At 40.0% G+C, this 22,301-nt stretch overlaps 2 protein-coding genes across 2 annotated transcripts in view; one reads left to right on the plus strand and one right to left on the minus strand.

Annotated features, from left to right (window-relative positions):
- Positions 1 to 528: 528 nt before the first annotated feature.
- fem1b (fem-1 homolog b) lies at positions 529 to 7,931 on the plus strand. Its single transcript, XM_081356422.1, has 2 exons — positions 529 to 1,398; positions 4,249 to 7,931. Exons 1-2 carry the CDS (start codon positions 1,124 to 1,126, stop codon positions 5,882 to 5,884), a joined length of 1,911 nt encoding a protein of 636 aa, XP_081212548.1. The 5' UTR covers positions 529 to 1,123; the 3' UTR covers positions 5,885 to 7,931.
- A 133-nt stretch (positions 7,932 to 8,064) lies between these two features.
- itga11b (integrin, alpha 11b) overlaps positions 8,065 to 22,301 on the minus strand; it is a 57,553-nt gene continuing 43,316 nt past the window's right edge. The window contains exons 21-30 of the mRNA XM_081356421.1: positions 17,957 to 18,055; positions 17,082 to 17,158; positions 16,815 to 16,898; positions 16,088 to 16,178; positions 15,871 to 15,984; positions 13,639 to 13,722; positions 12,753 to 12,863; positions 12,015 to 12,110; positions 10,667 to 10,780; positions 8,065 to 10,427 (exon numbers count right to left, since the gene is read on the minus strand). Of these exons, the coding sequence (XP_081212547.1) occupies positions 10,353 to 10,427; positions 10,667 to 10,780; positions 12,015 to 12,110; positions 12,753 to 12,863; positions 13,639 to 13,722; positions 15,871 to 15,984; positions 16,088 to 16,178; positions 16,815 to 16,898; positions 17,082 to 17,158; positions 17,957 to 18,055 (945 nt within the window). The 3' untranslated portion in view covers positions 8,065 to 10,352. The remainder of the gene's footprint in view (positions 10,428 to 10,666; positions 10,781 to 12,014; positions 12,111 to 12,752; positions 12,864 to 13,638; positions 13,723 to 15,870; positions 15,985 to 16,087; positions 16,179 to 16,814; positions 16,899 to 17,081; positions 17,159 to 17,956; positions 18,056 to 22,301) is intronic.

Genomic DNA, 22,301 nt, shown 5'->3' on the forward strand with positions numbered 1-22,301 from the left:
GAAATCTAGTTATGGATTGTTTTAGTCTATAAATTATTTCTATATCTACACAATTAAAAATTCAGATTACTTTATTAGTGATATTATCTTTTGTACAGTGATGTACAAATATTTCAGATGACTCAAATTAAATGTATATAATATTTATAAATATAAAATATATCAAAAATAATAGAAACAGTTAAATTATATAGTTTAAAAAATATAGTTACAAATGGTTTTAAAAGTGTTCCATCTGAGAAATAATAAGGTAGATATGATATTTTTTATATATATAAATATAAAATATAGCCTATAAAAATAATAGAAACAGTTCAATTATATGGTTTAAAAAATATAGTTACAAATGGTTTAAAAAGTGTTCCACCTGAGAAATATAATACAATAAGGTAGATATAATATAGGCTATATATTCATTTTACCCGTGCTATTTTTCAAAAAAAAAAAAAATTCACATGGGACTTTTATTTCGAAATAGGCATCGCATGATTCCCAGACAGTGTCGCACTTCCTGTTATTGCTGACTTCATTTCCGTGCGTCGTATCTAGCAGAGGTGAAAGACACAATCACATTGAGCGCAAATTTGAGCCTTATTTCGGAATTAGTGTCGGATTCATCAGCGAAATCTGGATTCATTCCGGCGAAGTGATCAGCGGACTTACCGCGGAGGGACACAGAACTGGATTAAGAACAAACCGAAGCACAAAAGTGGAGGAATGCGGCGAGTAACCTCGTTTCTCACATAAGTGAAAGAGAATTCCTACCGAAACTAATTTGAATTACGATATTAATAGTATATGAATCATGTATTATAACATATAGGATTATTATAATAATAACATATGCTACAAAATCTATTACAACAAGAGCCCTATCCCCTTTAGACTACATTCATATAATCAAAAGATTCAACGTGACGTCACCAAGCCAGACTAAAAGTCTCCGTTTGTTTTTATATAAGATCCATATTAGCAGATCGTGTTATATTAATAACCAGAATAATGCAGTTGGTCAGGTTGAAACTCTACACTGGTGTCATATATGAGCTGTAGAGCTCAGGCAGGTGTTTTTAATGGGAGGCGGATTGATCTGCTCTGAGATCAGTGGGCGAATCTTGCACAGATGGCGGAGGTACCGGCTCTGGCCCGGTTGGAGTCCTTGGCCCGGTACGTTCACAAAGCAGCCAGTGAGGGGAGAGTCCTGACCCTGGCAGCCCTGCTCCTGAACCACTCCACCGTCCAGACTCGATACCTGCTGGAGTATGTGACCCAGGTGGCCGGACAGAGGTCCACTCCTCTCATTATCGCGGCTCGGAACGGACATGACAAGGTGGTCCGGCTACTTTTGGACCATTACAAGGTGGACACTGAGCAGACTGGGACTGTCAGATTTGATGGGTGAGTTTGAACTGTTAAAGGGATAGTTCGTTCAGAAATTAAATGAGATCTGGTATATTATTTACTTGCACTCAAGTTGTTCCAAACCTGTATGAGTTTCTATCTTCTGTTGAACACAAAAGAAGATATTTTTATAGGGGTCATCGGATGCCCATTTCCCACAAGTTGGTATGATTATTAAGGGTCTTCATGTACAGTTTGTAACATACTTTGGTTAAAATTCCTCAAAGTTTGTGTAAAACAACACCCTTTTAAATATGCTAATACGGAAACTATGCTAATATGGGACAGTCCATCAGTGGTCGTGGGCGGAGCATATGATGTCATATGAGCATTATGACATCATATTGCTCAGAAAATCCAAAAGGCTTGAATATTGAGTGTGTTTAGACTTTTTGAAGATTAAAAAAAAGGAGTGAATGGATTTTTTTCATTGTATGGTGGTTGTGTCCACACACTTCAAAGACAGATTTATATTATATATATATTATATATATATATATATATATATATACCATATAAAAGTGAATTTTGCATCCGAATAATAAAAAACGGTTGACGACACCCATTGAGATCCATAATATTTTTTTCTTATTGTGGAAATCAATGGGTGCCGTCAACTGTCTGGACTGAAGTTTAGTTACTTTTACTATATAGTTGGGGTGTAACGAAACCCTCATGTCACGATCCGATACATACCACAATACTGAACTCACAATACCATATTATTGCGATACTCCAAGACATATGATAAAAGGTTAATAAAAAATTTACTGTTGATTAAAATGCTAAATTTGGTTTTACATTGTGTGTGTAAATGAACAGGCTCGGTCTTGGTGCTGGAAACCCAACGCACAGGACAATAGAGACACCAGAATAACAATATTCATGATTCTGAACCTGAAAATACAGAATTATTTTAGACGAATATACTTGCACTCTGACACTGGCTAGATATATTTAATTATATAATAATATAGGACACTTTTTACTGGTAACATCAGACATTCGGCATTATCAGGACACACAAATATTCCCTCATGGCATTATTATACATTATATTCAACATTATATCTAGTAGTTTAATGTAGCACTGACACTAAAACTCTAAAAACTTGAATTTTTTATCACAAAGTAATTTTTATTTTGGGTGAAATATCCACGATACATATTGTTGCATTTTTGTATTGAGATATATTGTGACATGATATATTATTACACCCCTACTATATTTATTATGTAAGGGATACGTTTGCTGACTGTGTATTTTCTCTATTATTACACTGCTACTTGTAGGGCTCACTTTAAGAAAATGTGCTTTTCACTATTCCCATAGTGTATGATTACAGAATTAAAAAAAATAATAATTATTGAACATTGATGGAACAACAGATTTGTTTAAAAATAAATCATAAAAGTGTTTTTTTTTTTAAATCTATGAGGTGGGCAAAGTTTGTACTATTTTCGGTTTATTTTGATTGATAAAATAATTATTTTTTTCAATAAATATATGTCATTAAAACATGTTTTAAGAATACAAGCAAAATTATTACTTTTTTTTAAAGTAAAGATTCTGAAAGCATTGAATGAGATCCCATAATAATTTTTACAATAGTTACAAATACATTATTTTATTATATGATATGATTAATATAATTTTTAAATATCGTTTCATTATAAATATGGTGATTATTTCTAAGGTGGACACACAAACAAATATGATATTTACCATCTGAATCTAACCATGTCATGTCAAAAAATTTAAAAGTCAGTCAGATATTTATTATCATGTTAATTATTGTGCCTTCTTCCCCAAATGCCAAACTTTTACATATTCTTCCCTTATTGAAAAACTGTTGCTTTAATTACCTTGAACGAAACTGAAAATCACCTTTGTCTCAAAATATAATCAATAATTATATAGATTCTCACTTGCTACATAAATCTACAACATTTAAAATAAAACATTAAATATTTGATCAAATTAGCACAGAATCAACGTTAAGGATCAAACAAATTTCCACGTGCATCTTGAAAAGCAGTTGTTAAAGTCCTCCTGTAGTCAATAATTGTATCCCTTAAAACTCTAACTTTGAAAGTTTCTTTAAAATGAACTTTAAAAGTTCATGCCGTAAAATATCTTAAATTTAACTCTACACCCTTGCCTCATTTAGTATACACGGTGCTATGAATATGCAAATGAATGAATTTATGTGCCATCTAGTGGTTTAAAAGAGAAAGCCAAATGCGCTTATTACCCCGCTGCGCGTTTAGCCCTGTTGTCCTCTATACATGAAATATTGATTTGAGCTATTGAATCTTACCAGTATATTATCCTAAAGTTTCTGCTTAGAAAAAAAAATTAAATTACAGTGTACAAAACAATCGAGCTGGTAACAAATTACATAATATTAATACTGAAGTCCTCTGAGGTAATTTTTACAACAATCAATAATGAGACGCAAAAAAATTACCAATGAAAGAAGAGCGTGAGTCCATTGAGTGATACGAGATGCATGAAAGTAGTGCCGGTTTGATGCGGACGCTAACCAGGACGCTAACGTCACCTACAGGAGCCCAGATGACCAATCATAGCCTTGCTAATGAGCTCGCGATTCACAACTTAACCAGCCGTGAAAAAGCCTCGGAATCTGAAGTGAAACACAATTACAAAAAATAATGCCCATAACAAGTTCGAATATTAAAGGCTGCCTAATATTCGTTTGAATATCATTATCTTTTTAGATATTCGAATTATATTCGAATAACGAAGTTCAGAGTCAAAGCCCTACTACAAAGTGATTTCATACCTGCACAACTCTATTGCTGACGTGTCTTTCACTCTTACAGGTATATTATCGATGGCGCCACGGCTCTTTGGTGTGCAGCCGGCGCTGGTCATTTCGAGGTGGTGCGTTTGCTAGTTTCCCACGACGCTAACGTGAACCACACCACCCTCACCAACTCCACCCCCCTCAGGGCTGCGTGCTTCGACGGCCGGCTGGACATCGTACGCTACCTTGTGGAGCACAAGGCCGACATCAGCATCGCTAACAAATACGACAACACTTGTTTGATGATCGCCGCCTATAAGGGCCATGGCGATGTTGTTTACTTCCTACTGGAGCGCGGTGCTAATCCCAATGCTAAAGCTCACTGTGGAGCTACCGCGTTACATTTTGCCGCCGAAGCCGGGCATCTGGACATCGTTAAGGAGCTTGTGCGATGCAAAGCGGCTATGGTGGTTAACGGGCACGGCATGACGCCGCTAAAAGTGGCGGCGGAAAGCTGCAAAGCGGATGTGGTAGAGCTGCTACTTTCCCACGCGGATTGCGACGCGCACAACCGAATTGAAGCGCTGGAGCTTCTTGGAGCGTCTTTCGCTAACGACCGTGAGAATTACGACATTCTTAAGACTTACCACTACTTGTACCTTGCCATGCTGGAAAGGTTTCGTGATCCGCAGAACGTCATCGCTAAAGAGTGGCTGTCGCCTGTCGAGGCGTACGGAGGGAGGACCGAATGCCGGGCGTTGCAAGAGTTGGAGGCCATTCGGCACGACAGGGATGCGCTGCACATGGAAGGCCTGATGATTCGCGAGCGAATTCTGGGTTCAGATAACATCGACGTTTCGCATCCCATTATATACCGCGGCGCTGTCTACGCCGACAACATGGAGTTCGATCAGTGCATCAAGCTGTGGCTTCACGCGTTGTACCTTCGCCAGCAAGGAAACCGCAACACCCACAAAGACCTTTTGAGGTTTGCGCAAGTGTTCTCGCAAATGGTGCACTTGAAAGAGCCGGTTCGCGCGTCAGACGTGGAGCACGTTTTGCGCGCGAGCGTCATTGAGATCCGCCGCAGCATCTCGCGAATGCAAACTGCTACGGAAACAGAGTTACCGGCGGCCAACGACAACTACGAATCTAACGTGTTCACCTTCCTCTACTTGGTTTGCATCTCCACCAAAACGCAGTGCGGCGAAGAGGAACGAGCGCGGATAAACAAGCAGATCTACGACTTAATACGCCTGGATCCGCGTTCCCGCGAGGGCTCGTCGCTTTTGCACTTAGCGGCGAGCTCAGGTACGCCCGTAGACGACTTCCACACCAACGACGTTTGCAGTTTTCCGAACGCGCAAGTTACCAAGCTGCTCATAGACTGTGGCGCTCAAGTGAACGCCGTGGACAATGAAGGAAACAGTCCTCTGCATCTCATCGTACAATACAACCGCCCCATTAGCGACTTTCTGACCCTCCACGCCATCATCATTAGCCTCGTCGAAGCAGGCGCTCACACGGACATGACCAACAAGCAAAAGAAGACGCCTCTTGACAAGAGCACAACGGGCGTTTCTGAAATCCTTCTGAAGACGCAAATGAAGATGAGTCTGAAATGCCTGGCGGCTCGTGCCGTGCAGCAACATCACATCTTGTATCGGGACCAGATTCCCAAAAGCCTGGAGGAGTTTGTTGAATTTCACTGACCTGTACTTTTAGTTTGCCATCAAATCTGGTTTAATGCTTTCGGAGATTAATTTAACGCTGAAGACTCTTGATTTGACCTTGTTTACGTACTCAGCACGGATTATAAGTCTATAATATGTCCCTAATTTACTTGTCAAACCATTTGGGAGATGTTAAATCCGACTGCTGCATTTTATCCCAAAGTAACTGGGGTCTCCGGTTTCATCCTGGTTCTTTTTTTTTTAACAAATCAAGGAGAGTGATGGATAAAGACTCTTATTTTGAAAATGTCTTCTTTTGATGAACAGCATTTTTATTGTGTTGAACTTTAGTCGTCATGACGATGTGAACAGCTCTTTTTTTAATAAGCTGCTCTTTTGTCAACCTTTTCAGATTTGTTTGGTTTTCTTAACATATTTTATAAAAGGTTTATTTAAAACAGAGTCTAACATGTCTATTTTATAAGGAATCAATAGCCGAGTGTTGATATCCTAAAGCTGAACTTCGTGCCAGGCGATTTTCTTTTATTTGAATATTAAAATGTGCCTGTAACCAGAAGTTGGACATTTATAATTACGGTATTATTTTTAATGCAACTCTTTTTATTATTATTATTATAGGTTCTTTTTTTCTTTTTTTTTAACACAACGCCACTGTAAAGCCAATTAGCAAGTCTGTAATTCTGACTTGCGTTAATGAACATTTGCTGGAGCTCTTTTGGAGTAACGGGGCCTTATTCTGGAAGGTGCTGTTGTGTGAGTGTGTGAGAAGCATATCTTCCCTCTTTTATCTCGTGTGTGTGTGTGTGTTTGAGTGCTTGAATGTGGCCGAATCTGAATGTGGAGGTTTTTAACCCTCTGTGTTTGCACCATGTTTTATTCTTTAATTACTGGGGATTGTCCAACGTGTTTTTATTTCCAAACCAAGTTAAATAAGATTAAAAACATCAACTGAAGATGCATGTCAGGTGCTGTGCTTCTTTTGTATTTGAGTTTGTGATTTATTTATTTTTTTAAGAAGGGTTTGCAAACTTCTCTTAGGGGCCGTTTTCACGACACCGTTTTCAACTAAAAATGGAAAACTTTTTATGCGTTTTGGCCGTTCATTGACACGACAACAGTGTTTTGGGGGCCTGAAAATGCAAAACTTTTGAAAACGGGATTCAAAGTGCACGTTTTAGTGGCCGATACCCGATAATTCTTAATATTTGAAAGCCGATAACCGATATATTGGCCGATAAATCTAAATCAAATTTTTATAGAATTTTTGAGAGCCTGATTATGAAAACAAAAGTCTCACCATTGACATTCATGTCCCAAACACACAATTATGATGTTCTCATTATAATTTTATGTAGCCGATATGACAGACTTGCTGCACTGAACTTTATTTTCCTTCTTTGAAGTGATTCCAATCCTATTTCAAGCAATTAAAAACCATCATGTTGAACAGTGCGCATCTGAAGTCTCTCAGCTGAAGGAAATAATCCATTATTTATCAGCTTTATTATATATCGGCCAAATTTTAGTTTTGGGCCGATAACTATAACATTAAAACGAACATATATCCGCCAATACCGATATGGTGGCCGGTATATCATGCATCACTAGAGATACCGTTATCGTAATTGTAAACTACAAAAACGTGAATGTGTTATGTTTTAAGTCCATTTCATTACAAGGTGATATCGCCATCTACTGGCCTAGCAGCAGAATACAGCGTTTTTAATCGTTTTCACGGATCGGTGTGAACGGGGATCGTTTTGACAGCGTTGTCGTCTGTACATAAAGTAAAAACTTTTCTGTTTTTAGTACATTGTTGTCGTGTAAACAGTGTTGGGAAGGTTACTTTGGAAATGTAATGGGTTACAGATTACAAGTTACCCTAATAAGTATTGTAATTTTAATTACTTTAGTAATGTAACTGATTACTTTTTGATTAATTTCCAGCACCTTTAGTCTTCGTGTCAGACACACCTACTGATTCTTTTTTCTGAATGTTTTCAACATGTTAGAAAAAGTGATAAACTCAAATTGTGAAATTACACAAATGCAACTATGGGAGTGATGTAGCAAGCAAAATATTTTGCTCACTTTATTTAAACTTTTATGTTTTGTAATATTTACATATGTAGGCACTGTTCATATTAGTCTATAAAACTAATTCTGTTCTGATCTGATTTCAAAAAGAAAGATTTAAGTGTTTTAAATTGATGATTTTAATTTATTCAGTGGATCAATAAAAAAAAACAACAACACATGAACATTCGGCTGTCATCTACATGCAATAAAACGCCAACATAAGTGACAACAGTTAAAACAAGTGACCGTAGATTCACCACGGCTGTGAAAGCTGTAAAGCCATGTCATAAGAAAAATACTGTCCGATTGAGTGACTATGTTCAGAACCGCATACCACCACACTTACTTATTTCTGCAGTATACCATGATCACCTACATTTGACTAAATTTGCTCAATGCACAGAATAAAGTATTACTGCAATGCCATACATTTTTAACAACTCTTTTCTGATTTTAAATGTTAGTCTTTATTATTTCCAAGACAATACTGTTGAAATGGTTTATAATGCATACAATTTAACTAATAACCAGCAGTATAGTGTGTTTATAAGTAGTAAACTAGTATTGAGTTCTGAACTCAGCCACTGTTATTCGAGACAGTGATCATAAAGTGTTTAAGGGTAGTTGAGATGTCAAAGAGCATTTATTTATTTATTTATTTCTATAGTATTTGTCTACTTGTTAGACATTTATATGTTAATGGAGAGAATACATGGAATATTGGAAATATAATTGGAATATTTTTTAAATATAAAAAAAATATAATTTTTTAAAATGTCTTAAACTCATCACGCTACAGTAACATTTATAAAACAGCAAAAACCTTTTAGAATTTTAAGTAAATTTAGAGTAAAAAAAGTAAAAAAATTAATTATTGCAAATAAAAGGTGAAAAACTGTGAACCAATAAGGTTACAGCACATAAAATGTTTTTCCCATCCATTTCATTATTTCAACTACCCTTAAGCACTTTTACCAATTTCAAGTGATAGAAAACCCCCACAGAAATACAAATGGAATACTTTCCAGCTGCAAAAAACTCGAACTATATAAAATTAGTGACAACAAAAAGTGCAAGATATTAATAATTTTATGGTTAAATATTTGTATTGCATTATATTGCTGAACTTTTTCATATTTACATATTTCAAGTTCAAAATTCTTTACAATGTGCAAGTGCATCAGCTTGAATCTACGCTGCAGCAAAAGAGTCGGTTCTGTGATCTGAGGTTTGTTTCATGATGCACAAACATTTCATCAGTACCAAAAACTGGAGCCTGTTCATTACTGTTTGTTTTTTCGTTGACTAGTTCTTTCCTATGGAAGCTTGTTTCCGCCACAGAATAAAACATTTTAAAAGATAATTGCAAATTTTTATCTCACAATTGTGACTTTATAACACGCAATTCTGACTTTATATCTCGCAATTCTGACTTTATATCTCGCAATTCTAACTTTATATCTCACAATTCTGACTTTAGAATGCGCAATTCTGACTTTATAACACAGTTATGACTTTATATCACGCAATTCTGACTTTATTACACAATTGCGACTTTATATCACACAATTCTGACTTTATAACACATTTACGACTTTATATCATGCAATTCTGACTAGAATGCGCAATTGCGACTTTTTATCGCGCAATTCTGACTTTATTACACAATTGCGACTTTATATCATACAATTCTGACTTTATAACACAGTTACGACTTTATATCACGCAATTCTGACTTTATATCACGCAATTCTGACTTTATATCATGCAATTCTGACTATATCATGCAATTCTGACTTTAGAATGCGCAATTGCGACTTTTTAGCGCGCAATTCTGACTTTATTACACAATTGCGACTATATCACGCAATTCTGACTTTATAACACAGTTACGACTTTATATCGCGCAATTCTGACTTTATATCACGCAATTCTGACTTTATATCACGCAATTCTGACTTTATATCACGCAATTCTGACTTTATATCACGCAATTCTGACTTTAGAATGCGCAATTGCGACTTTTTATCAAGCAATTCTGACTTTATAACACAATTGCAACTTTATATCAAGCAATTCTGACTTTATAACACACAATTGTGAGAATTCTTTTATTTATTTATTTATTCTGTGGCAGAAACAAGCTTCAATACTTTCCATCTCTTTCTCTTTTGACCTGGATTTAAAAGTCTCACACTAAAGCTTCAGCCTCTTCTCTTCACATATTCTTGTCTTAATTGGCAGCACAAAGCGAGCTGATTGGTCAGACTGCAGGAGGGCGTGGCAGTGCTCGAGAGCAGCTGATTGGCTGACGCACACCGTGTCTGGAGAATCCCTGAGTGATTGGCTGAGGAGGTTGCCGTGCGGTTACCGATCCTCTGCTGTCTTCTCATTGGTTGCCGTGCGGTTACCGATCCTCTGCTGTCTTCTCATTGGTCGCCTGCTCTTCTCTCTTTCTCTTTTGCCTGTGGAAGAATCCAAGCTGAGGATGAAAGAAAAACAGTGATTTGTTTTAGTGGAAGCGTTCCAGGAGATTTAACCTCTAACAAACCCTACAATACCCTAAAAAAATTTACCCTTGTGACTGGTTTTGTGGTCTAGGGTCACATATATGTAAATTAAGTTCTACTTAATCTAATGTAAAAGAGAATGGCAACATATGGATGGAATTTAGGATTGGCTCATTTCAGTGGGTAACTTTGAATAAAATCCATCCCAAACCTTCCAGAGCGCCAGTACCAGCAGGGCCAGAAGCTGTAGTCCTCCCAGAGTACTTCCAATAATCACCCAGAAGGGAATTCTGTATTCGTCCTCCTTCCTAATCTCCAGGATTATCTTCAGAACCAGAATACAAAGCGTTAGAGTCAAATTCTTAGAGGAATCGGATATACAAGATTTGGCCTCATATTTGTGAGGATGTTAAGTTACACTCTTTTGCACCGGGTTATCCGGTAAATTGCATTCTTATCCAGAAGGGGGCAGTATGACATTTGAGTGATTCTCCAGAAGAGTTTGTTCATTTTCCACCTGCTTACACTTTTATAAATAAAGGTTCTTTATTGGCATCGATGGTTCCATGAAGAACCTCTAACATTCCATTCCATTCCAGGTTCTTTATAGTGGAAAAAGAGGTTCTTTAGATCATTAATGTTTCACTGAAATGGTCTTTGGGGGAGCTAAAAAATGGTTGTGAAAACCCAATATTAGAACCTTTTTTTTTTTTAAAGAGTGTATCAGAAAGGTATGGAAGCTTGTTTCCACCACAGAATAAAAAATAAACATAATTGTGACTGTTAATCTCATAATTCGGACTTTTTTTCCTCAAAATTGCGAGTTTACATTGTGAGTGACATTTTATCTCAGAAATGCATGATATAAAGTCCCAATTGTGTGTTATAAAGTGAGAATTGTGAGATATAAACTCGCAATTGCGATAAATAAATAAACTTCTCAGAATTACATGTTTATATCTCGCAATTCTCAATTTATAACGCACAATTGCGAGTTATAAAGTCAGAATTGCATAATATAAAGTCTCAAATTGTGATATAAAGTCAGAATTGCGAGATATAAAGTCAGAATTGCGAGATATAAAGTCAGAATTGCGAGATATAAAGTCAGAATTGCGAGTTATAAAGTCAGAATTGCGTGATATAAAGTCAGAATTGCGAGTTATAAAGTCAGAATTGCGAGATATAAAGTCAGAATTGCGAGATATAAAGTCAGAATTGCGAGTTATAAAGTCACAATTATGAGAAAAAAAGTCAGTCTTTTATAGTCTAATAAATAATAGTCTAATAATAATCAGTCTAATAACTAGCAATTGTAAGTTTACATCTCGCAATTTTGACATATCACGCAATTCTGATGAAAAGTCGCAATTATCTTTTTAAAGAAACAAGCTTCCATAGAAAGGCCTCATTTGTGTTGACCAAAACGCACAAACACTTTCTGTAAACAACTGCCCTTTCTTTCTCATTACAACCCTACATATGCACAAGCAAACGTAATAAAGCGAGCTCAAATGCATAATTTCATTTCATATCCATGGGTTTTCCAGCGCACTCACATGTCTCATGGGCCTTTCCTCATGGAGGAACATCGGACTGGAGGGGCTCAACTCAACGGCTCCCGTCATTACCAGATCTAACCGTTTAAATCTCACCTGAGGAATGAGACGAAAGCAAAAAACAGCTCATTAAGAGTCAGGACCACTTCCAAATGTCTGCGCAACAACTTTCTGATTCAATACTGATTCAATTCTGATTCAAAACCAGTTTCGAAATTTTTTTTTTAACTTCATTAACTACACAAAAATCATGCTTACACTTTATTTTGATGGTCCACAATGAAAAAACATAAGTTGACATTTCCATAATTCCCTGTGTGACACTTTACATTTAATGTGTTTTCATTGAAATAACTAGTCAAGTTCTGTATATTAGGGTCTTATGTTATGCTGTTAAATGAATGTTTATTGCATTATTTTAGTGTCGTGTGTTACATTAGTATTTCCTTCAGCTTGTGGAAAAGCTAGTTATGCTGACTTTGATTGATCATGCTACTTTCTCTTTATCATCTGGATTTTTAAGGTGACTGTCAGTATTATATATTAATAATTTAATATACCATTATTATGTCAGTTAAAGAAATAACATGTTTAAGTTAAATCTGTAAAACTTAAACCTTATTTTTTACGGTAAAGTTCTGCCAACCAGACCAGTCTCCCAGGTTGAAGCCATATGATCAGGTTTAGTTTGCTGGTAAACGTCAGGATTTCCAGCAGGGTTAAACAGAAAATACTCACGGCTAATAACGTGTGAAGATTGAGCCGTCCTGTTGCGGTGATGCTAACGTCTCCTTGGGGAAGCAGGTTGATTCTACATTGCGCAAGTAATGCATCGCTGGTGGATGCGTTCTGTGAACAGAAATCGCACAATATGAATGACTTTAAACAGGCCATGTCTCTAGAACAGGTTTTCCTGCTTGAATGTTGATTATTCTCCTCATATTCTCCATTGTTGCGGCTCTTCTCTTCCCAGTCTGTCAGTAACGCTCTGTTTAGTTCCTGTCTCTATGAAGCCCCTCCTTCTGAAAAGCACACTGTGCTCTGATTGGTCGACTGGAGCAGTGTGTTGTGATTGGTCGAGCGCTTCGAGTGTGTTTGGGAAATGTCCCGCCCCTTACCATAACCTCCAGTTTAACACACTACTAACTAACTCAACCAGGCCCCGCCCCTTTATTCTGCGTATTAATTGTTATAATGAGGAATATTGAGACGTGTTCGTTCCCGGAAGAAACTCAAGACTACAATGAGTTCAGAAACACTGACTCTGATATAGAGAAGAACGTTACAACACTACACACTAAAGAAAGATGAACATGGGGAAAAAAAGCATAATGAGTCCCTTTTAAAACAGCTTTGATCACGTCACACTTGGAAATATAATGTGCCAGAGAGGAAACTGCTAAAGGAGTGAATCATTTCCAATTTGGAGCGCATATAGACTGCGAACGAATGGTCTTGTTATCTCTAGCCAGCTGAATATGATGAAGCAGGTCGGGTAGTTTGTTTTCATCAAGCTTTATCACTCCTGCATTCTGTTGCTTTGTTTCCCGGCAGATGGATGCAGTTAATCTATCGCAAAACTTTTGCAGAAGTTTGGACGATGTGTAAAAAGAGCAAAGTTCACCATGTGCGGGTTGAGAGAGAGGTCTTCCTGCGAGGACGAGCCGGCGGTGATGACACGTGGAACATTGCAGTGCGATCCAGCCATCTGAGACGAGCAAACAGAGTCTCAAACACACGCCAAAAGCTTTTCTTGATAATAAAACAGATGAAGATTTACACAAGAACACCTCTTACTAAAACAGAACTACTGATTGAACTCATGCTATTCCAACTCGAATAAACTGGATAAACAGATCACTTGCATTATGAAACAAGCAAAATAAGAAGCTCTGGAAGCAATTAAAGGATTTGTTTACTAAAATAATGACAATTTTCAGATTCAGATTAACATGCACTGCGAATAATGATTTTCTTACTCAGTATTTTTGCCTTGTTTTTCAGTAAATATCGAAATATTCTTAATCAAGATACATTTACTTAAGTTATAAGTATTGTTTTCTGAAAACATTGTCAAAATGTTTTGTATGTATGACTTTATGATGTATGACTTTATGCTTAAAACAAGAACAAATATCTGCCAAAAAACAGTTTTTCCTTTGAATTATATTTATTTATTTTTCCTGTTTTATATAGAAACTTATTTTCACCACAGAATGAAAAAATAAAAAAGTTAATTGCCTCTTTTTATCTCACAATTCTGACTTTTTTCCTCGCAATTTTAAGTTTATACTTTACAATTCTGAGAAAAAAAGTCTGAAATGTGAGTTATACACACGTAATTGCAAAAAATAAAGTCAGAATGGTGAGATATAAGTTAAGAATTGAAGAAAATAAAGTCAGAATTTTGAGATATAAACTCGTAATTGCGAAAAAATAAAGTCAGAGTTGCGAGATTTAAACTCGGAATTAAGGAAAAATAAAGTGAAAGTTGTGAGATATAAACTCATATTTGCGAAAAAATAAAGTCAGAGTTGTGAGATTTAAACTCGGAATTGAGGAAAAATAAAGTCAAAGTTGTGAGATATAAATTCGTACTTGCGAAAAAAGTCAGAGTTGCAAGATACTTGTAATTGCGGAAAATAAAAGTCAGAGTTGCAAGATATAAACTCATTGCGAAAAATAAAGTCAGAGTTTAGAGAGATAAACTTGTAATTGCGAAAAATAGAAGTCAGAGTTGCTAGATATAAACTCGTAATTGCGAAAAATAAAGTCAGAGTTGCAAGAAATAAACTTGTAATTGCGAAAAATAAAGTCAGAGTTGCGAGATATAAACTCGTAATTGCGAAAAATAAAGTTAGAGGTGCGAGATATAAACTTGTAATTACAAAAAATAAAGTCAAAGTTGCGAGATATAAACTCGTCATTGCGAAAAATAAAGTCAAAGTTGCGAGAGATAAACTTGTAATTGCGAAAAATAGAAGTCAGAGTTGCTAGATATAAACTCGAAATTGAGGAAAAATAAAGTCAAAGTTGCGAGATATAAATTCGTAATTGCGAAAAAAGTCAAAGTTGCGAGAGATAAACTTGTAATTGCGAAAAATAGAAGTCAGAGTTGCTAGATATAAACTCGAAATTGCGAAAAATAAAATTCAGAGTTGCGAGATATAAACTCGTCATTGCGAAAATTAAAGTCAGAGTTGCGAGATATAAACACGTAATTGCGAAAAATAAAGTCAGAGTTGCAAGAAATAAACTTGTAATTGCGAAAAATAAAGTCAGAGTTGCGAGATATAAACTCGTAATTGCAAAAAATAAAGTTAGAGGTGCGAGATATAAACTTGTAATTACAAAAAATAAAGTCAAAGTTGCGAGAGATAAACTCGTAATTGCGAAAAATAAAGTCAGAGTTGCGAGATATAAACTCGTAATTGCGAAAATTAAAGTTAGAGTTGCGAGATATAAACTCGTAATTGCGAAAAATAAAGTTAGAGGTGCGAGATATAAACTTGTAATTGCAAAAAATAAAGTCAAAGTTGCGAGAGATAAACTCGTAATTGCGAAAAATAAAGTCAGAGTTGCGAGATATAAACTTGTAATTGCGAAAAATAAAGTAAAGAGTTGCGAGATAAACTCGTAATTGCGAAAAATAAAGTCAGAGTTGCGAGATATAAACTCGTAATTGCGAAAAATAAAGTTAGAGTTGCGAGATATAAACTTGTAATTGCGAAAAATAAAGTAAAGAGTTGCGAGATAAACTCGTAATTGCGAAAAATAAAGTCACAGTTGCGAGATTTGTAGTTTGAGATTGTGATGGAAAAATATGTAAATATAAATAAGTGAACTAAAAATGCACCTGATCGATATCCAAGTCTGAGAGGTGCACGAGAGTGTTTGCTTTTCTGGTCACACTGAAGACGTTTAACGTGAAGAGAAGATCAGATATAGGGAAGAGGCCAAGATTCTGGATCTGCAAAACAAATAGGTTCTGTTTTAGCAGAGACATCATAGACGTCCAATGGAAATAGTTCTCTGATTCATTATGAAGAATGGTTTGGATGTGGCGAGCCCACCTGATAAGAGAGGTTGAAGGGCGGTCCGCTCCCAACAGGGACGCTCTGGGAAAGCTCAGGTTTGATCTCAAAACGGGACGCACTGGAATCTCTGAAAGAAAGAGACTGTCCTGACTCACAGTATGAATGATTCAATATAAAAAAACATGGTAACACCTTGCAATAAGGTCTTATTAGTTAATGCATTAGCTAACATTATACAATGAGCAATACATTTGTTACAGTATTTATTATTATCTTTTTTAACATTAGTTCATAAAAATACAACTGTTTATTGTTAGTTCATGTTATCTCAGGACCATGTTTCGATTTTAATAATATACTAGTAAATGTTAAAATTAACTGAGATGCTTTAGAAGTTCGTTGATGTTGACTAATGTTAACAAATAAAACCGTATTTTAAAGTGTTACCGTAATAGTTCTGGGTGAATCTAACAAAACCTGTCAAGAAGATGTCTGAGTCATATTTCACCTCAAAGTCAAAATTAAAATCTAAAAACATTTTGCATGAAAAAATGCTTTATTTTGACCTGTTTTTGGACCTTTAAGATTTTTTTATTCAAAGTTTTAATAGATTGAAGTTATTTTTTCACATTGCTATAATGATATTTCATAAAAGAAAAAAAAAAGATACTTCGATTACTTATACAACTTACTTTTTCTTATGCTAAATATAGTTACTTGATTTTTAAAGATTTCTTTGTGAGATTCACTTGTACTATGTTACCTTGTGAAGAGAATATCAGCCTCATATTTCAGACTGTGATAAATGTCATTAATGTTGTCCTCTGGAAACATCTCTTCACCTTCACTGAATGAAACAAACAGAGCACTCTTAGATTAATCTCAACAAAACAATAAAAAAAATAGTCATGAGTAACCTGGAAGTGTTGCGGCTGAGTGTTTGATTGCCAACAGCAATCTAAATTCATGTTGCACATCAATAAAAAATATTCTCATGAGATTCTCATTGGTTCAAAGGTCATGACCTCACCTGGAGACCCTCAGGCTGATCTGGACGTAGTTCAAGAAGACAGATCTGCTGAACTCAAACTCCAGGCGAAAATATAACTGGATAAATGAAATAAAATGTCAACAAATGACAACAAAGAAGCTAAACTGAACAAAAGGACATACTGTTCTTCTATTCTAGTCATTTATGGTTTCTGCATTACTCATCGTCATCTAATTGGCCGTACCGGCGTTGATTAATGGAGTTGCTTTGTACCGGATTTGAACAGAAGGTGCATTGAATTTCCATCCGGCCCCAGAGACACGAGGGGAATTCGAGTAATCAGACGAAGAGTCTGGGTCGACGCCAGCCCAAAATAAAACTAAACAACCACAGAACATACCTGAGGAACAATCCCACTGAGAGAAAGAGACGCATGGCGTACGAGAATGGTGGAAAATGAGCAGAGAAATGATGATATATCTGCCCCATTCTGACAGGCATAAACAAACATCTGCACATGAAGAGAATCACGGGTTTTTACGTGACGAGTTTTCCGTTCTGCGGCTTCTGTCGATGTCAGGAGGATTACAGACATGTTTTCAACAACCCCGGGCTTCTGTTTTGCTGCAGATTGACTCCAATGTTCTCTCAAATCGGAACATGTGATATTTGTTTTTCCTAGCAATTGAGTGGTAGGATTATTCTGACCACATCTTTATTTACAAAAAAGAACCAATGCATGTTTTTGGAAACGCTACAATACCATGGAGTCTGGAAATGTATCACATTTTCTATAAAGTACCATGTTAATATCATGCCATTTGCAAAAGGAAATGGTTAACTGAAGGTAATGCCATCACTAAACCATGTGATCATTGACTGATCAATGTTCAGACAGGTTTGAGGCATCTCACCTGAGCGTGTGACCTCATAAACGGCGCGCTGACGTTGCATGTCCGGTAGAGGCTCGTATCATCAGAGTTCAGGCACTCGATTGCAATGTCTGAAGGTGCCTAAAAAAACAAACTCATTTTTATTTTCAAACCAATACACTTCTGCTGAGAAAAGCCCTCAAATAAAGATCGTTTCAAGAAGAGCACATGAACACATAGTCAATATATTGACTTTAGAAGTGGGTTACACTTTATTTGATGGTCCACTTTAGACAGTCTACTAAGTTGTAGAAATGTAAAATGTATATTCAAAATGTCCATGACTTAAGATTTTATTAATTTCCATTATTTTCCAGGTCTAGAAATCACACTTTTTAAAAGCCCTTATATATTTAGGTTGTCCACAATCAGGTTGTCCTGGTTCTTAAATTAAAATGATAGTTGTTAGGGAAAAGAATTAAAGGTGCAGTAAGCGATTTCTGAGAAACGCTGTTGAAAGTGGATTGGACGGAGCAGCACAAAACTTTTAGCCAATCAGCAGTAGGGGGTGTGTCCACTCATGATGGGGGAGGAGAGAGTGAGCCAATCAGCAGCAGGGGGCGTGTCCACTCATGATGGGGGAGGAGAGAGTGAGCCAATCAGCAGCAGGGGGCGTGTCCACTCATAATGGGGGAGGAGAGAGTGAGCCAATCATCAGAAGGGGCATGTCCACTCATGATGGGCAGTCAGCAGTATATCACTGGAAAAAGAAGGAAAACGGACGCCAAGGGTTGCGTTGCTTCTGCTCCATATGTGAGTTTTGCTTAGTTTCACAGAACCAAGGTATGCTGTTGTTGCAATGTTAGCTATAGTAACTTGTCATGATTCTGCCTTCATGTCCTAGATCTTTCTTGTTTTGAGGCAGGATCATGACAGACCCATGTTTTGTGTACAAGCACATGGCCATTTGTTTGGGCCATGTGCTTGTGTTGTCTCGTTCTCTGCCCCGCCCCCTTGTTATCCTCGTTTTGTCTTGATTGCTTTACCCATTATCACCTGTGTTCCTGATTAGTTTGCTCCCTATTTAATCCCCTTGTGTTTGCTGTCCTGTGCCGGTTCATTGCCAATCTTTATGTGAAGATTCATTCGTGAGTAACCTGTTGAGAAGTCTTGTGAAGTGTTTGATCCTGTCTTAGCTGTTAGTTTATTGTTCTGTTTTCTGTCAGTCTTAGTCTAGTCTTGTTAGTCTATCCTGTCTTGTTTTGCCCCCTCGTGGGTTTTGTTTTCCCTGTTATTTGTAAAGAATAAACCTTGTTTCCTGCAAACCGTCTGCAATTGGGTTCATCCTTGCATCACCATAACAGAATGAACCGGCCATCTTCGAACCCAGCAGACAGAAGGTCCTCGCCCGTCGAGTCTCAGTCGGACCTTCTTAAGGAGTGGTGGCACAGGACCATCGCCGACTCGAAGAGGGGCAAACTCCCGATCCCCTCCCAGGGAGAGCTTTCGATAAGGGAGTATGCCCGGGTCGCGAATGAGAAGCGGCTCTTCCTCCCTGATATCCTTCTCAACCGCTACTTCATAGCGGGTCTCAACGCTCCTCCTCCTCTGGCTGAACGGGAGAGGTTGATAGATCGCCCGTTTTCTGACATGGTGGACGGCCTGTCACGAAGGGAGTTGCGGGGCTCTGTCTTCTCTCCATCCGTCTCGCTGCCTGTGATCCCGGAGGGTCGTGTCCTGGCTGTTGTTGCCCAGGGTGTTCAGGCTGGTACTGTTTCGTCTCCCGAGGTTTTACCCACACCTGCTAATCTCTGTGGCAAACGAGGGAGGCGAACTTCATGGGATTCTCCTTCGGAGTCATCTTCTACAGAGTCAGCGTTGCCCGAGAACGCCCTCCCAGCTCCAGTTACGATCCCTGCTGAACATCTCCAACTGGTCGCTAGTCCGGCTACGGATTCCGCTTCGCGACCAAGGAGAAAGAGGAGAAAGGGAGCCTCTCGCTCTTCATCTCAGGCTGTCCCTAGCGCTGTTCCTGAGCCCGCGGCGGCAAGCGCGGTTCCTGAGCCCGCCGCGGCAAGCGCGGTTCCTGAGCCCGCCGCGGCAAGCGCGGTTCCAGAGCCCGCTCCTGCAAGCGCGGTTCCAGAGCCAGCTTCTGCAAGCGCTGTTCCAGAGCCAGCTTCTGCAAGCGCTGTTCCAGAGCCAGCTTCTGCAAGCGCTGTTCCAGAGCCAGCTTCTGCAAGCGCTGTTCCAGAGCCAGCTTCTGCAAGCGCTGTTCCAGAGCCAGCTTCTGCAAGCGCTGTTCCAGAGCCAGCTTCTGCAAGCGCTGTTCCAGAGCCAGCTTCTGCAAGCGCTGTTCCAGAGCCAGCTTCTGCAAGCGCTGTTCCAGAGCCAGCTTCTGCAAGCGCTGTTCCAGAGCCAGCTTCTGCAAGCGCTGTTCCAGAGCCAGCTTCTGCAAGCGCTGTTCCAGAGCCAGCTTCTGCAAGCGCTGTTCCAGAGCCCAGCTTCTGCAAGCGCTGTTCCAGAGCCAGCTTCTGCAAGCGCTGTTCCAGAGCCAGCTTCTGCAAGCGCTGTTCCAGAGCCAGCCTCTGCAAGCGCTGTTCCAGAGCCAGCCTCTGCAAGCGCTGTTCCAGAGCCAGCCTCTGCAAGCGCTGTTCCAGAGCCAGCCTCTGCAAGCGCTGTTCCAGAGCCAGCCTCTGCAAGCGCTGTTCCAGAGCCAGCCTCTGCAAGCGCTGTTCCAGAGCCAGCCTCTGCAAGCGCTGTTCCAGAGCCAGCCTCTGCAAGCGCTGTTCCAGAGCCAGCCTCTGCAAGCGCTGTTCCAGAGCCAGCCTCTGCAAGCGCTGTTCCAGAGCCAGCCCCTGCAAGCGCGGTTCCAGAGCCAGCCCCTGCAAGCGCGGTTCCAGAGCCAGCCCCTGCAAGCGCGGTTCCAGAGCCAGCCCCTGCAAGCGCGGTTCCAGAGCCAGCCCCTGCAAGCGCGGTTCCAGAGCCAGCCCCTGCAAGCGCGGTTCCAGAGCCAGCCTCTGCAAGCGCTGTTCCAGAGCCCGCTCCTGCAAGCGCTGTTCCAGAGCCCGCTCCTGCAAGCGCTGTTCCAGAGCCCGCTCCTGCAAGCGCTGTTCCAGAGCCCGCTCCTGCAAGCGCTGTTCCAGAGCCCGCTCCTGCAAGCGCTGTTCCAGAGCCCGCTCCTGCAAGCGCTGTTCCAGAGCCCGCTCCTGCAAGCGCTGTTCCAGAGCCCGCTCCTGCAAGCGCTGTTCCAGAGCCCGCTCCTGCAAGCGCTGTTCCAGAGCCCGCTCCTGCAAGCGCTGTTCCAGAGCCCGCTCCTGCAAGCGCTGTTCCAGAGCCCGCTCCTGCAAGCGCTGTTCCAGAGCCCGCTCCTGCAAGCGCTGTTCCAGAGCCCGCTCCTGCAAGCGCTGTTCCAGAGCCCGCTCCTGCAAGCGCTGTTCCAGAGCCCGCTCCTGCAAGCGCTGTTCCAGAGCCCGCTCCTGCAAGCGCTGTTCCAGAGCCCGCTCCTGCAAGCGCTGTTCCAGAGCCCGCTCCTGCAAGCGCTGTTCCAGAGCCCGCTCCTGCAAGCGCTGTTCCAGAGCCCGCTCCTGCAAGCGCTGTTCCAGAGCCCGCTCCTGCAAGCGCTGTTCCAGAGCCCGCTCCTGCAAGCGCTGTTCCAGAGCCCGCTCCTGCAAGCGCTGTTCCAGAGCCCGCTCCTGCAAGCGCTGTTCCAGAGCCCGCTCCTGCAAGCGCTGTTCCAGAGCCCGCTCCTGCAAGCGCTGTTCCAGAGCCCGCTCCTGCAAGCGCTGTTCCAGAGCCCGCTCCTGCAAGCGCTGTTCCAGAGCCCGCTCCTGCAAGCGCTGTTCCAGAGTCTGCAGTCATGAGGGCTGCAGAGCGAGCAGCGGCCGATTCAGCTGCTAAGGCTGTTTTGCGGTCGGTTTCGGCGAGCCACGAGATGCCGATTGTCATCGCTGCAAGAGCCTTGTCCGAGTATCTGTCCAGTCTAGCCAAGATTCTGGAGATGCCTGTCCCAGCTGATGTGTCCAGTCCTGTCCCAGCTATTGTGTCCAGCCCTGTCCCAGCTGATGTGTCCAGCCCTGTCCCAGCTGATGTGTCCAGCCCTGTCCCAGCTGATGTGTCCAGCCCTGTCCCAGCTGATGTGTCCAGCCCTGTCCCAGCTGATGTGTCCAGCCCTGTCCCAGCTGATGTGTCCAGCCCTGTCCCAGCTGATGTGTCCAGCCCTGTCCCAGCTAATGTGTCCAGCCCTGTCCCAGCTAATGTGTCCAGCCCTGTCCCAGCAGATGTGTCCAGTCCTGTCCCAGCTGACAGGAGGATGTCTGTGTTCAGCCCTGTCCCTAATTTTGTGTCCAGCCCTGTCCCAGCATCACAGTCTACATCTTTCTCCACTCCC

Source organism: Scardinius erythrophthalmus (genome assembly GCF_964197995.2).
Source record: "Scardinius erythrophthalmus genome assembly, chromosome: 24".
Taxonomy (NCBI): Eukaryota; Metazoa; Chordata; class Actinopteri; order Cypriniformes; family Leuciscidae; genus Scardinius; species Scardinius erythrophthalmus.

What these genes read in the sequence shown, in the direction of transcription:
- fem1b (XM_081356422.1), top strand. Translation starts at nt 1,124, where the DNA reads ATGGCGGAGGTACCGGCTCTGGCCCGGTTGGAGTCCTTGGCCCGGTAC. An exon ending in GGGACTGTCAGATTTGATGG is followed by an intron (nt 1,399 to 4,248) that starts GTGAGTTTGAAC and finishes TCACTCTTACAG; the next exon opens with GTATATTATCGATGGCGCCA.